Genomic DNA, 14,436 nt, shown 5'->3' with positions numbered 1-14,436 from the left:
CCTGGAACTAATACAACTAATAGTGCTTGCCAAGTATACTTAAATTTAAATAGCTGGAGCTGATGTAATAGAGGAATCATGGGAAGATAATTTTTGTTCGCTTGTTTAAAAATGGGAGTAAAGTGCTGTAGAATTCCAAAGGGTAGTATTTTTTAAGGTAGTGCCTAAACTGGATTTGTAAGGAGAAAAAGACCTTGAGTTAAGAACAAACAGGTGAAGTAGTGACAGCATGGATGGACCCAGAGGATGCTACACTCAGTGAAATAAGTCAAAGACAAAGACAAATAACAAATGATCTCATTTACAAGTGAAACCTAGAGAACAAAGTAAACAAAACAGAAACAGACTCATAGTTGCAGAGAACAGAATGATGGTCAGCAGAGGGGAGGTGGGCTGGGGGACTGGAGGGAAAATGTGAAGGGATTAAGAAGTACACACTGGTAGTCACAAGCAGTCATGGGGATACACATATACATACAGCACAGTAAATACAGTCTATAGTCAATATTGTGATCACTATGTATGGTACCAGGCGGGTACTTGAAATATCAGGGGTATCACTTTGTAAGGTGTATGTCTAATCACTATGTTGTACACCTGAAACTAATACAAAATAATATTGAAGTTAAACTGTAATTGAAAAATAAAATTAAAAAAAATAGGAGAGACTAATAATTTCTATGAGGTTAACTGACCCGAATTGCTGATATTTGACTACTTTTCACACAAAAGAATAATTTCACATGGTCTAAACTACAGCAAAAGTTAATGCGGACTTAATTTTTACATTTGTTAGTTTAATTCCACTGAATTGCGAATCTTATACTTCAGAAAAATACCTTTCAATTCTAACTTACACCAAGGCTGACCCTCTGTCATGCCGAGTAATAAGGTCTATTACAATTGCAATTTTACTTCAAAAACTTCAGCCCAGATATTAAAATACCGAATCTTAAAATTATGTTCTTGTTAGAACTCAAGTTCAAGAGATCAGAGAGCTCTTCTGAAGTTTAAAGGCATCAATGCTGTTAATTACAGTACATAAGCCAATATAATCATATTGCCAAATCTCATTTTTTAATATTCCATGGAGTAGGTAAAATACTTTGAAATTTTTAGGTAATAATTTTTACATACAGGTACTATTTTTGGGCACTAATTTCAGGCCATTTTCTTTCAAATTCTCTCTTGGTGGATGTGCAGCCGTTCTCCACGTAATACAACGCCAACCTACACACAGTAAGCCTCCCATTTTAACAGCTGACGTATTTAAAACTTTGAGAGGTCTTTCCATATGTGAAACTCTCTGAGCATTAAAACAAAAGTGCTCCTCCCTCTGTCATGGAAACCAGAGTTCTCCACAGTTCTTTTCACTGAAAAAAGAAAGACTTGTTTGCCATTAGTGATTGAAGCAGATACATTTTTATATTTAAAAATACACGGCTGGGACTTTGCACTGTGGTTCACCTTAGCTGAAAGGGCTGACGTTAAACAAATCACGTACTTGGGTATTTTTTTACCCCCCTCTTCACCCAACCTCACATTACCTGGTTTAATTGCAGCATTATCTGTTATGCGAAATATTTTAATTTTCTGTTTTGGTGGCAATCCAAGTTGTTGGTAAAATTCCAATTTAGGTGTAGATTTCTGGAGGAAAAGCAGCACATAAATAACACATTAATACTGAAGGTTTAACACAGATCCAATGCAAGTTATTAACACACCAGAAAACAAACCGATGAGCACTCTGTTCCCCTAAGGAACAAAGAGCACCCTAGTCATTGAAGGGAGGTGAGACTTTCACCTACGATCCACTACACATAGGATCCAACCACAGTGTAGCTAGAACACCCTACACGTACACAGGGAAAGACCTTTGTTCTGTAGGAAAAGAAACAGAGTTGTGCTGTATTTGAATTTTCACTGGAGACTATGTATCAAGAACCCCAATCCTGGGAAATTCAACCCTGTGGACTGGATTCCTGTTTCCAAGCAGCTACAAGAAAACTCGGTAGGTCACATTCAAATACATGATCACAAACTTCAAAGTGAATCCCAAATGTGGCCTGGCCGACCTACATCTCCCTCCCCTGGTTAAATAATTCACTCTCTCCAAGGCAACTACGTCATAACCACTTTTAAAATCACCAGCACTGTTCCCTTCTTCTCCCCTCTTTGAGCTGATCATGTTGCTTCTTACTTCACTGAAAGAACACAGAAGAATTAGGAGCATTCCCCACACTCCGTCACCGAATCCCCCTCACAGTCCACATCGGCACTTACATTCCTATGTTGTCCTCCTCCCGCCTCGCTCCCGGTCACCCGAGATGCACATGGGGAACTTTTAGAAAATGCCAATGCCCGGGGCCTTCAGCTTGCAGACTGTAACTTCACTGGTCTATGAGGCACCTAGGCCTCGGTATTTTTTTAAAGCACTCCGTGATTGTGATGTGAGAAGGGCTGGAATCACAATGACAGATGAACTGTCATGCTCTCATTAAGAGCCACATCTCATTCCCAAGCCCCTCATCCATTCAATTTACTACTGAAGTTGTCCCCATCGTCTTCTGAATCACTAATTTCCCAGCTTCTCCCGAAACTGTCCTGTTGGTATATGAAGTTGTCACAGTAACTCATGTTAGAACAAAACTCTTCCTTAGCCAGTCTCCTTTAGCTGGTTTTTTGCTCCCTGAAAGAGTTGCTGGGTCTGTTTCCTCTCCCCTCACGCTCTCAAACCTCCTTTAGTCAGGAGCTCTCAGCCCCATACTCACGATGGGAAGTTTTTGTCAGATCACCAATGCCTCCACGTGGTCAAATACACTGGCCAACACTTACGTTATTAGCTCTATCGGTAACATTTAGGACAGGTGACCACTCTCCCCCTGAAAGACTTCCAGTTACTGCTCCCTTGGGTCCTTCCTATGCTACTGACCTCACATTTGTAATTTCAATCCCAAATTCTACTCTGAACTACGAATTCATTATGTCTAGCTGCCAACTCAATATCTTACTTTGATGTCATACAGTAACTCAAATTTAACTGGTCTAAAATTGAAATCAATTCCCCCCCCCTTACTCCCCAAGCCTGCTGTCCTCTTATCTTCCAAATCGCAACAAATGGCAACCCCATACTTCTGCTGCTGGACCAAAAATCTCCTGGTCACCTTTGACTTCTTTTTCTCCTCACATCCACCAGCAATTCCTGCAGTTTATTTAAAAAACAGCCCACATCAACTGCCTCTCACTTCCCACTCCACCCGACCATCTTTTGCTTGGATTATTTCAATAGACTCCTAAACTAGTCTTCAAAATGCCTACTCCTGACCCAGGTCTGTTCTCCATTCACAGGCTGGCATGTGCTTTTTACAACTCAGGCTACTCCATGTCCTTACAATGGCTTCCGTGTCGCGCAGAATCAAGTCCTAAGTCCTCACTGTGGTTTATAAGGCTCTATACAATCCGACCTCCTCTACTGCTCTTCTCCTGGCTCACCCTGCTTCAGTTCAGGTGTAGTACATTTCCTACTAGTCTAAGAACACACTGGACAGTGGCCTCAGGTCCTCTGCACATACCGTTCCCCCTACCTGGAATGGTTTTCTGCCAGACTTCTGCAGTCACTTCACTTCATTTCAGTCTCCATCTAAACATCAACTGACCTTTCCTGATTGATCACTATCTAAAGAAGCACTACTTCTTGTCATTCACAATCCCCTCAGCTTATTTTATTAGTCTTTAAAATACTTCTCTCAATGTACCATGATATACAGCTTTAATTTTTTATCTTCTACGCAACAGCCTCCCAGTCTCACCCCTAATCCCACCAACACGTAAACTTCTTGAGAGCAGAGACTTTAGCTGCTGCTATGGCTGAAGCGCCTGGTAGGTCCCCCACCTGCTTCTCCCTTCACCACCACCTTTTCTTTTTCTTTTATTTTAAACATCCCTGAGTAGAAAATTTTACGGACATCTTACTTCCTTACCACAATGTCCTGGGTATTTTTTAAATTAAGACTCTTAATATATGTTGCTATAAGACTTGCCAAAAAAGTTGTACACTTAATATTTTCCTGATGTGAACAGTGCCTCTTTCATGAGAATACAGCCAACACAGGCACATCCATCTTCCTGCTGCTCCCTCTCCCTCCACTTCCCCTCTAACCATACACGCAGCACCAGCAGGCCCTCAATGAGCCGTGGTATTCTACGTATGCTTACCTGTGTCCGCCTCTGCCAGGCTCTCACCCTACAATCTCCTTCCCCCCGTACCTCCAAAGCTCATTAAAAACCTGTTAAGTATACGTTTAGCCCCAGATGCAGTGGTATTTCCTGTCCAGACCCCTCCCTGAGCAGCCTCGCCAGAGCAGACTGCTCTTCCACCCACGCCAGCTCCAGACCTTATGTGGGTATCAACTGTCGTCCACGTTCCCTCACATTTATTTAACTTACATGTCGGCCTGCCTGCTAGTCTGTGAGTCCCTGGAGAGGAGGGGCCGTTTTACCCAGGTGTCTCTGTGGCATTATTAGCTCACTGCAGACACTGCAAAGTGAGCTGACTGAATGGTGGGAAGACACAGAGAGAGAAGACAGACGTCCACCTGGGTGTGAAGTCCTGGCCTGTCCCTCTGGGACACCCTGCCTTTTCATTCTTACCGCTGCTGCGTCAGTTCTGAGCACAGGACACTGCTGTGTTTGTGGCCTGACAGTGCGCGGCCTCTAGCTTCCCTTCCAGTAATTAAAAACTCATACGCCTAAAAGAAACATCATGACTTATTTTGAGGACGAACAAATTTATAAGAAATTAAGCTACTATAAAGCCAAACCAAGAGTAATTTGTAATTTTAAAAAAGAACAAGAAGAGCAGCAACTGAATAACCTTAACCAGCTACAGATGACACAGGTGACTTTACTGACACAAAGCATCCCCCCCCCAATCCAGTGGAGCACCTGCACAGCCAGACTTATCTGATTATGTAGCAAACCTCAGGGACTTGCTAACTTCTGTTTAAACGTGACCTGTTAGTGCCCCTTTGTAACTTATTGAGTAGGCTGACTTTCGTGGACATGAAATTGGGAGGCACTGGCCTGCGAACATAGAACTTTAATTTCTGGGTCAGTCCACACTCCCTGGGACTCTCCCTGGGGCCCCCAGGTGGGACCGTGCAGCAAATGCTGAGCCCGCCTGCTTCTGTGTCCGCTGAAGACTGTTCTGTAGCTTGGAGACTTCCCTCAAGACGCCACCCTCTCCCCTGGGAGTGATGACGTGAACTCACTCCAGTCGTTCTTGGTGCTTTCACTCCCCCCTTGCTGAAATCTAAGAATAATATCACCAAGCCCTGGCTTTTCATTTTAATCACACTCACATGTTCTATAACATAAGCAAACAAAAAAGTTTTAAATGTGGCTCCTTGAAATTATCCTACTTTCCTAATTAATCAGAGTCAGATGTATCAAATTTTAAAATAGACTTCAATTTTAACATTTACATATTCCAACTGGTGGTGTAAAAAGCATATTATTTTTATTAATATCAGTTTTTATGTATCAGGAGGCTTCTGAGAAAAATCCTTTACCTTTTTAGTAATAAAAAAAGACAAGATAAACATCTTGACCTAACTATAGACCTAACTATAAAAAAAAATATAGTATTTACTTGATTATCTTCCAATTTCACTAAAATTGAACATTTCAATTTTTTTCTCTTAAAAATCGGAACATCATATAACTAGTTAGGTATCAGTCATGAGAAAAATCAAATGCTCAAGTGGAGCTGAAACCAGCAGAACTGTAACAAAGGAGTTTTTTTTTACTGTAACTTCCCAATAACTTCAAAGGCCATTTAAAAGCCTGGCAGCGAGGCCACCCTTGGACGAGCCTGTCTGTGAGGCTGCACGTTCCCCACCCCACGGTTTCTGCAGGTGTCCTCTCCAATGAAAATGCCGTCTGCTCCTGAGACAAACTGATTTCATCAACGTTTAAGTCTACTCAGCTTCCTCACTCAAAAATACTATGCGCATCACGTCAATTTTTATTTATAATAAGGTACCAAAGTAGCAAAAACAAAATGACTCCCATTCTTGGTGGCATAAATCTTTTCTAGATTAAAATAGAACAGTTTTAACTCTATTATAAATAAAATTGATTCCGTTTATTTTAAAACACTTAACTATTTGATAATATCCATAGGTCTTCCTCTCTTAAAACCCTTCATAATCTATCTACTTGCAGTTTCCCTCAGGGTTACAATATGCAAGAGAAAGTTTGTATACTTCCAGTTTAAATTTCTTTTTCCTTTCTGAATCAAAATGCTTTACTTATACAGAACTCTGTAACTTCACCTCCACATGCCATTCTGAAGAAAGGCCACTCAGAGGCAAAGCTTTTCCTCAATATGGTAACAGGTGTCCTCTGCACCTACACGGTCTGTGCCCTGACGAATGAGAAAGGTCTCTGCAGCACCACCCACACTGAGAAGTGAGCGGTATTCAACGTTTATGTTGTTGGTTAAAGTAATTTCTGTAATATTTGGGTGTTATGACTTTTGTTTTCTTGAACCCTAGAACATTAGAGAAACAATGTGAGACTTAGAACTGGGAGAGATTCAGAGCCCATCAAGGCCAAGCCCCTGTTCTCATGGGTCAGAAAATGGATGTTCTAAATGGTGGAGTGAAAGAGGTAACAGCAGAAACCAGGATTAGAACTCAGCTCTTCTGACCCTCCGCCCACCCGTTTTTCCACTCTCTTGTAGCTGTGAGGAAGTAATGCTCACAGATCTGTGGATGCAAAATGATTATCCCAAAATGATGCTCATTTACAAATATCAAGGCTGTAAAGTTGTAAATTTATAATAATTGCTAATAAAAATAAAGATGATGCTGCTTGTAATAACAAAAACACAGAAACACAATCAATTAGAAAACAGTGGCATCCATTAAACCAAAAAATGATTCGCATGATTCATCTGAAGGCTGGCACATATTTATACAGTTAAAAATTCAAACATTTGGCATTTAAAAAGAAGTTTCCATAAATAAGTCATTGTGCTTTTAATTATGGTGGAATTATTTGAACCCCGAAATCACTAGTCAATAAATTGTCCAAAATTATTAGCAGAATAGATATTGCTATAATGCTCTAATGAAAAATAAACTATACTATTACAATGTGCAAAAACAGTTAACTTCTCTAATACTTATGAGACAGACCGACCAGCCTAACATCCTATTAAACTAAAGGACTGGATGATTTTGATTACAAACAAGTCACTAATCAGTATCCGAGTACATCACTGTTTACAAGACAACTCCACCTAGATTTTATTTTCTCTCAACACTTCAAACACACCTTTCCTCCCATTTCCCTTTCTCTGTCTCTGTTCAAGGCTAGAGCACGAGCACTGACCTGGTAAGAAACCGCTCTGGGCCCGAGTCCTCTAGCCGCACATGCACACTCACAGTCTTTCTCACATCTCTGCTCCTTCCAAGCCTCCCAATGCAACTGCCCAGGTTCAAAAGCCTTTATCAACTCTCCCCTAGTGCTTAAGCCAACTTCCTGAATATCCCCCTCCATCCATATTCTTATCATTTATTTAACCAAGATAACAATTTGACCCCTTACTACCCTGGTTGAAGAATCAGAAGCCCCCCTGGGTCTACAGGATGAAGTCCAAGCTCCTTAGCCCTCCATCCTGACAGGTACGCCTTTGCCACCTTCCCCACTGGTCCCACACCCACATACCAAGATCAAGACACACTGCACTTCTCTTTGCAAGCCCACATACTCCTCCACATCTCTGGTCCCCCAGAGACCACTCCCTCTGGCGTGCCTTTAACATGTTCTCCTTTCTGGTCTCCTTCCTGTTAAACCTCAGAGGGTCTGTCCAACCAGAAGTGGCCATCACCCATTTTGTGCTTGTGCATTTAAATACTATGTTGAGATCACCGATTTACTTGAACATCTTCCCCATTAGCGTGTGTGATCCCAGAGGGTAGACATCAAGTCACAGTTAAGAAAGTAAGGCTCTGGGGTCTGCTTGTCACTCTGCCTCTTACCAGTGGATGGCCCTGAGTGAGCTGCTAACTAACTCTCTTTAGCCTCAGAGGGTGAAAGATTAATTAATAAATGTAAGGGCTTAATGCTTCTGTACCCAGTATGTAATAAGTGCTCAATAAAAGTTACCTATGACAAGTAAACAAGAGGTGCACAATAAGCATTTGCTAGTTTTTACAGATGCACAGTATAGGTTGTATCCTAATTTCCATCCATGTTCCTTTCACAAACGATTTACAATGGAAAAATGTTTATGTTAGAGGTAAGCAATGTTTTAGTAAGCCTGCAGATGTTTCAGTATCCATTAGTGAAAACCATCGCTATTTCTAGAAAGGTACTCTCTTCTTTCAGTCATCCAGTAAAAGATACTAATTGTGCAGATTTTTCAAAATTAAACTACAAACTCAGCATTCTATTAACATTCTATCTGGGAAAAATGCATCACTTGAAAAATATACAAAACTAACCTTTATGCTGTTGTTAACTGTTGAAACAATTTAGAAAAAAATGAAACTAAACATAAAACAACAAAATGATTCTTAAAAAAAATATTATTGAGTGTCTTGTTACATGCCAGGCACATCTGAAAACTCTCATATAATCCTGGTACCAAACCTCTTACGTACGCAGTATTTCTATCCCCATTTTACAGATGGGCAAACACCGCAGCCTACAGGGCAGGTACTTGCTTGAGACAGTGAGGAGAGGTACTGGAGCAAACTCAGTCTCTCTCACTCCGGGGTCAATGGCTCTACTGGACTGCCTCTCCCAGACCCACAATTTATCTCATGGACAAACACAAGCCTGTGGCAATGGAATATACTCAAAACTTAAAGAGTTCAGGTCTGAAACTAGTAAAATGTTACTATTCTAGGAATGAAAATACATCCTTACATGGAAACGGGATACAGTTTTTCCTCCTACAGTTAGGGCTCCCATTTTTCCATCATAGTTTTCCTTTGGAGTATATTTTAGGACATGACAGTCTTGTACCTATAAACACAAACAAAACAACAACTAAGTATGCGCCAAGATACATTTTAACATTACACACCAGTCACACTGAGGCCCTAGGACAATTAGTAATTCCCTACAAGTTTCTTACTCCTCTAACACCAACCACACCCTTAACATACAGATAACTTTTGAAAAAAAAAAGGTCAAATACAACACATATAAAAAAGGGCATAAAACAGAAATATACAAAATGAGTATTTATAAAGAAAATGTGCATAAAACCACTACCCATGTCAAGAAGAAAAATCCCTAAAACCTCTGTCTCCTCCCAATCACCGCCCCCTCCCCCAACCCTTCTTTTCTTTTCCAAACCCCTAGAGCAGCGGCTCTCAAAGTGTGGTCCACACACAAACAGCATCAGCATCACTGGGAACTTGGTGGAAATGCAGGTTCTCAGGCCTCTGCACAGCTCTGCTGTTTCAGAACCTCGGTTTTTCTGAAGCCCTCCAGGTGATTCTGAGATGTACTGCCCTAGAAATAACCACCACTCTCGACTTCATGGTACTCCTTTACTATACTTGTCTTTCTAATAATGAAAGCACTGTTTAACGATGTAGTTTAGCACTGTCTGCTTTGAACTTTGTACAAATGGCATCAGGCTGTACTCTTCCATGCCTTACTTCTCTCACTCAGGACTACATCTGTGAGGCTCACCCATACTGTTGCACGTAGCTCCATTCTGCTCCTCTCACTGCTGCCCAGCATTCCACCACGTGAATACCCTGATTCACCCATCCTACTGCTGATGGACCTTTGGGCCATTTCTAGTTTTGGAGTTTTAAGAGTAATACTGCTATAAACATTGTTGTACAGTTTGCATACCCGTTTAAATCTAGTAACGCTCACAAATGGAATCGCTATCTGACAAGGTTGGCTTATCTCAATTTGACCACATAAGGATAAATCCTTTCCTGAAGTGATCATACCAATTTACAATCCCACTAATCATTCCTGAAAGCTCCCCAAATTCCTTAGAGTTCTAGAAACTATAATCCTACCCTTGTTCATTTAGAGTCAGGAAAAAGTTACTAAGGGCCTGTGGGCTCCTGATGCCCATCAGCACTGAGTACTTACATGTGTGAGCCCTTATTTTAATTACCATCACCTGCCTAATCAGTTGTCTAAGGCTGGGCTGAGCAGAACTGTCCAATGTGATTTGGAGAATGATAGTCTCCTAACATTATCAGTGATCTTTTTATAATTATAATGATGAAGACAATAGCAGCCAACATTTAAACTACAGCCAGAAAAATAGCAGCCAGACATTTATACTGTTTTACATTTTAAGTGCTTGATGTTTATCATCTTGTGCAATCCTCACCATAACTTTCTGAGAAAGGTCATAATTACTTCTTTTACAGAATAGTATATATTTTACAGAGGAGACGCTGCTCCAAAGAAAACAGAAGCAACAGAACCGAGACCTGAAGTCAGGCCTTCTGGTCCCAGGGTCCACATCATTAACCATCGGAGGAGTTTACTTCATCTCAGAGAACAGTATGGCTTCCCCTGACAAGAGTGTTTCATTCTGAGTTAGCAGAGAGATCAAAATATTTTTGGAGTTGAAAGAACATCATAATGAAAATAAGATGGAACTGAGATTTTTTTTTTCTCCTCATGCATTAAACTAGTAAGTCTGCGATAAGCTAAGTTACAATCATTACAATCTTTTTTTGTTAATTGTCTCAGGTTTCCCATGCCAGTGTCAAGAAGGCTGGCACTCAGGCAAGAATGAGAACATTTACTGAAACCATTAGAAAGAAAGTTCTTCAACAGTATTTTTGCTCAACATCAACCTTCTTCAATACACATTTATATTTCAGGGTATAAATGTTGCCCATTTAGGTTTGCACAAATAGATTTTGGCACACACACAAGTCTGTTACATGTCCTGGAGTCTGTTCCTTACCTGGAGTAATGTGGCCACATGCTTTTGACCATCTTTGGTCCATAAAGGCATCATGCCCAACTTCAGTGCAACAAGGCCTACTCTAAGGGAACCTGGCAATTAAAACCAAATGAATGTTAACACAAGCTTTTCAACATTTGCCAACATGTTGGAACAGTATTTTCTAAATTGTGATTTCAAAGTAAGAAGCAGGCAAATAACAAACATGCTGATATATTAACAGAGTAAAACACAACTGTTCCCGACAGATGAAAGCACCTTCAACCATGCCTGACATTAAGATATTGTACTCAGCCCTGGCTGGTGTAGCTCAGTGGATTGAGCGCGGGCCTGCGAACCAGACAATCGCGGTTCAAATCCCAGTCAGGGCACATACCGGGGTTGCAGGCCGGTTCCCTGCAGGCCAGTTCCCAGCAGGGGACGCACAAAAGGCAACCATACACTGATGTTTCTCTCCCTCTCTCCTTCCCTTCCCCTCCAAAGATAAATAAATAAAAAAATTTTAAAAAAAGGAAAAAAAAGATATTGTACTCAATAAATCTCCATATAATAAAGAAATATAAGAGGACTTTACAAAATAAAGAAAACAGTTAAATGGATATATCTTATCTTTAAATAGTGGTATTGATAGAGAGTATGATAAACAGCAGACTCTTTATTTAGAAAACATCTACAACTCAAATTCTAAAAAGTGAGCTGGGGCTATAAGGATGACATAAGTGGTAACATTGCTAAAATATGGTGGCCTTCACCATGACACTTAGGTTTGCTGCATAAGTTGATAAAGTTGCTCCACTCTACAATTCAACCATTATAATAAACCCCCACCAGAAAATGCATGCTCAACAGGAAAGGCCTTATTCTTCTTGGTCTGCCCACCTGTGGGATCAGCACTCTACCAGGCACAAAGAGCTGACTGTGGGGTTATGCTTGGCAAACCTGGAGTGCTAGAACACCCCGACTGAAGACACCTGTGCTACACAATTTAGATCAGCTCTTCCAGATTTCCTTCTCTGATTTATTTTTGTTATTTTTAGTTGAAGGAAACAAGAAAGCATATGCAAAATGATTCTCATTTCACATACAAACAGCTCCTTCGATAAGTCTTCATTATCACCAGACACTGACAACTGCAGAATAGGAAGCTGGAAATAAACTTGCAAACCAAACCACAATGAAACAAAACACTGAAAACATGAAAAATAAATTCAAGAGATGATATATTTATCAAAGCAGTCACTATAATTTTGAATGTGCCAGCCACAAAATAATTAGGAGAACTCATCATATACAAAATAACCACCTGGTTTCCAAGGGTGTACAGGCCATGGTTCATCTTTCAGAGGACACAGTTTACTTGCTAATTGAGCTTTATCTTCATCCGAGACCAACTGCTTAACAAATGGAACATTTTCTTCAGAAAGATGCTCATCCCACCAAGTACTACTCTTGCCATGGAGACTTCTAACTAACAGCCAGCTGTCTGCTCTGTAAAAATAAAAATGAAGAAAACAAACCACAATTACAAAGTTTCTCTATTTAATATAGAGAGGGGAGGTCACATGAATTGGAAAGTGTCCGTCAGGGCCTTAGGAAAAGGCCTGGATTCCATGCAACTTTCTTCCCCCATGACGTTCCTTATGATAATAATGGGGCTCACATTTTAAGTATGAATAGTTACCCTGGAGGAAAAGTACTTCATCTTTTCTTCCTGGATAAACAGTTTTCTGACAAGGGAGTCCTACCCGCAGGTGGGAGCAGTCATTTGTATGTGAACCTTAGCAGTTCGCACCCAGTAGAAGTGGCAGAATATGGAATGGTGATCTTTCTCTGAGAAGCTCATCTCTTCTCCACAATGACATGGCTTAGGCTCAGAGTGGTGAGGAAACTGGGTGTGCACATTTAAAAGATCTGCAAGAGACATGGCCTCTGATCAAGCTGAACACACCAAGGGAGACCTTAGAGGACGGAGGTCAGTAAGTTTTGTGCAGAGTGTCAAAAAAGAAGTAAAACTTTCTGTTGTCTATCCCCCCCTTTTGTACTCAGGTGGGTTATTCAGGGTAAAGTCACAATTTTGCACTTAGTAATTCCGTAACCATGGGCAAGTTACTTCTCCTATCCAAGCCTCCGTTTTATTTGCAAAATGGAACGATAGTTTCTGTAAAAACAGATAGTCCTCTCACGTGAGACTACATGAGCTAAGGCGCCTAATATACTTAATAGAGCATTTAATACATAGAAAACGCTCACTAATGGATAGGTAGCATTATTATTGCTGTTAGTACTGCTCGTGGCGAGCCGCTTACGAGCGTCAAAACCAAACCAAAACAAAACAAAAAAACCACCCCTTCAGTCGTTTAAGGGCTCCCTTGGAGTAACGCTCCCTAGTCGTCCCTACCTCAGGTCTGGACATAGACCCTTCCTCCGGCACTAAGGGCCGACCCCTCTGTGCCGGGCCGAGCAACTGCTGCAAGTCGCCGTTTTGCAGGGACCACCCTGGATGATTTGTGACACAGCAATAGGTAGTTAATTACACCTTCTGTACAAAGTCCTGTCCTTCGTTCCAGCCCCAGCCTATCCACCCAGAGTGCGCCTTGGGCATTCATTCATTTTACTACTCCAAAAGTCTGTTTCCTAATTTGTCTCTCTTCCACACCCACCTGTTCCCGGAGCCCGGGGCAGCATCCAGGCCCCCGGCGTGGCGGCCCAGCAGCACCTGGAAGCGGGCCTGAGCTAGCAGCCTCCAGCCAAGCATGGAGGAGCCGGAGAGGGCTCGAGTCGCCAGACTTCCGGGGACCCCTCCACTGTACCTTCAGGGAGTCCCCACGCACCCACCGCTACCGACCCAGAGCTGTCACGCCGGCTATCCGCCGTTTCTCTACCGGACGGGAAAAAAAGCGCAAGAGCCTTTTCCGGTCCGTCCCGCAATGAGTTCCGGGCACCGCCCCCGGCAGAACTTTAGTTCCGGGGGCTCAGCCCGGAACTATGCCCCGGGAATGGTCTTACTTTGAGTGGCAGCTGGTGTGGGGTGGGCGGGGACCGATTCACTCTCCAGGGGGTTTGGGGAAAAAAGTTTGGGGTTTAAACCTTAAAAAAGTGAGGTGTACTCGGGACAGGCATCTTAAGGAAATGAAATCACTTCTAAATAATGCCCGCTTGCTTTATTATTATACTAAGCAGAGCTTGATTTTCTTATATTGGTATATGCTCAAAACAGCCCTAAAGGGAAGTTGTTATTTTAATATTACAAATGAGGGAACGCAGACTCAGAATTGGTGTTGGTCCAAAATAGCATATCTATTTAGAAGATGAGCAGAGTTGGCACTGAAACAGGGCTGGCGCATGTTAGCAATAGAATATGGCCAAGGTGATGGTGTGTGACTTCCCCTGCTGGGTCATAAAAGGTTTGCTATTTCTGTCTTGGTTTCTTGGGATTGCTACCTATGTGGAAAGCCCTGGTCATG

The 14,436-nt window shown here is 41.7% G+C and overlaps 1 protein-coding gene across 1 annotated transcript in view; it reads right to left on the bottom strand.

The window, feature by feature from the left end:
• MRPL3 (mitochondrial ribosomal protein L3) overlaps positions 1–13,883 on the bottom strand; it is a 40,435-nt gene extending 26,552 nt beyond the window's left edge. Inside the window, exons 1-5 of the mRNA XM_037143901.2 lie at positions 13,633–13,883; positions 12,276–12,460; positions 10,973–11,064; positions 8,941–9,039; positions 1,548–1,647 (exon numbers count right to left, since the gene is read on the bottom strand). Coding sequence (XP_036999796.1) covers positions 1,548–1,647; positions 8,941–9,039; positions 10,973–11,064; positions 12,276–12,460; positions 13,633–13,727 — 571 coding nt within the window. The 5' untranslated portion in view covers positions 13,728–13,883. The remainder of the gene's footprint in view (positions 1–1,547; positions 1,648–8,940; positions 9,040–10,972; positions 11,065–12,275; positions 12,461–13,632) is intronic.
• Positions 13,884–14,436: the final 553 nt, after the last annotated feature.

Source organism: Artibeus jamaicensis, unplaced genomic scaffold, assembly GCF_021234435.1.
Source record: "Artibeus jamaicensis isolate MK-2021 breed Jamaican fruit bat unplaced genomic scaffold, CSHL_Jam_final contig_519, whole genome shotgun sequence".
NCBI lineage: Eukaryota > Metazoa > Chordata > Mammalia > Chiroptera > Phyllostomidae > Artibeus > Artibeus jamaicensis.
This window is presented reverse-complemented; position numbering and strand designations above follow the sequence as displayed.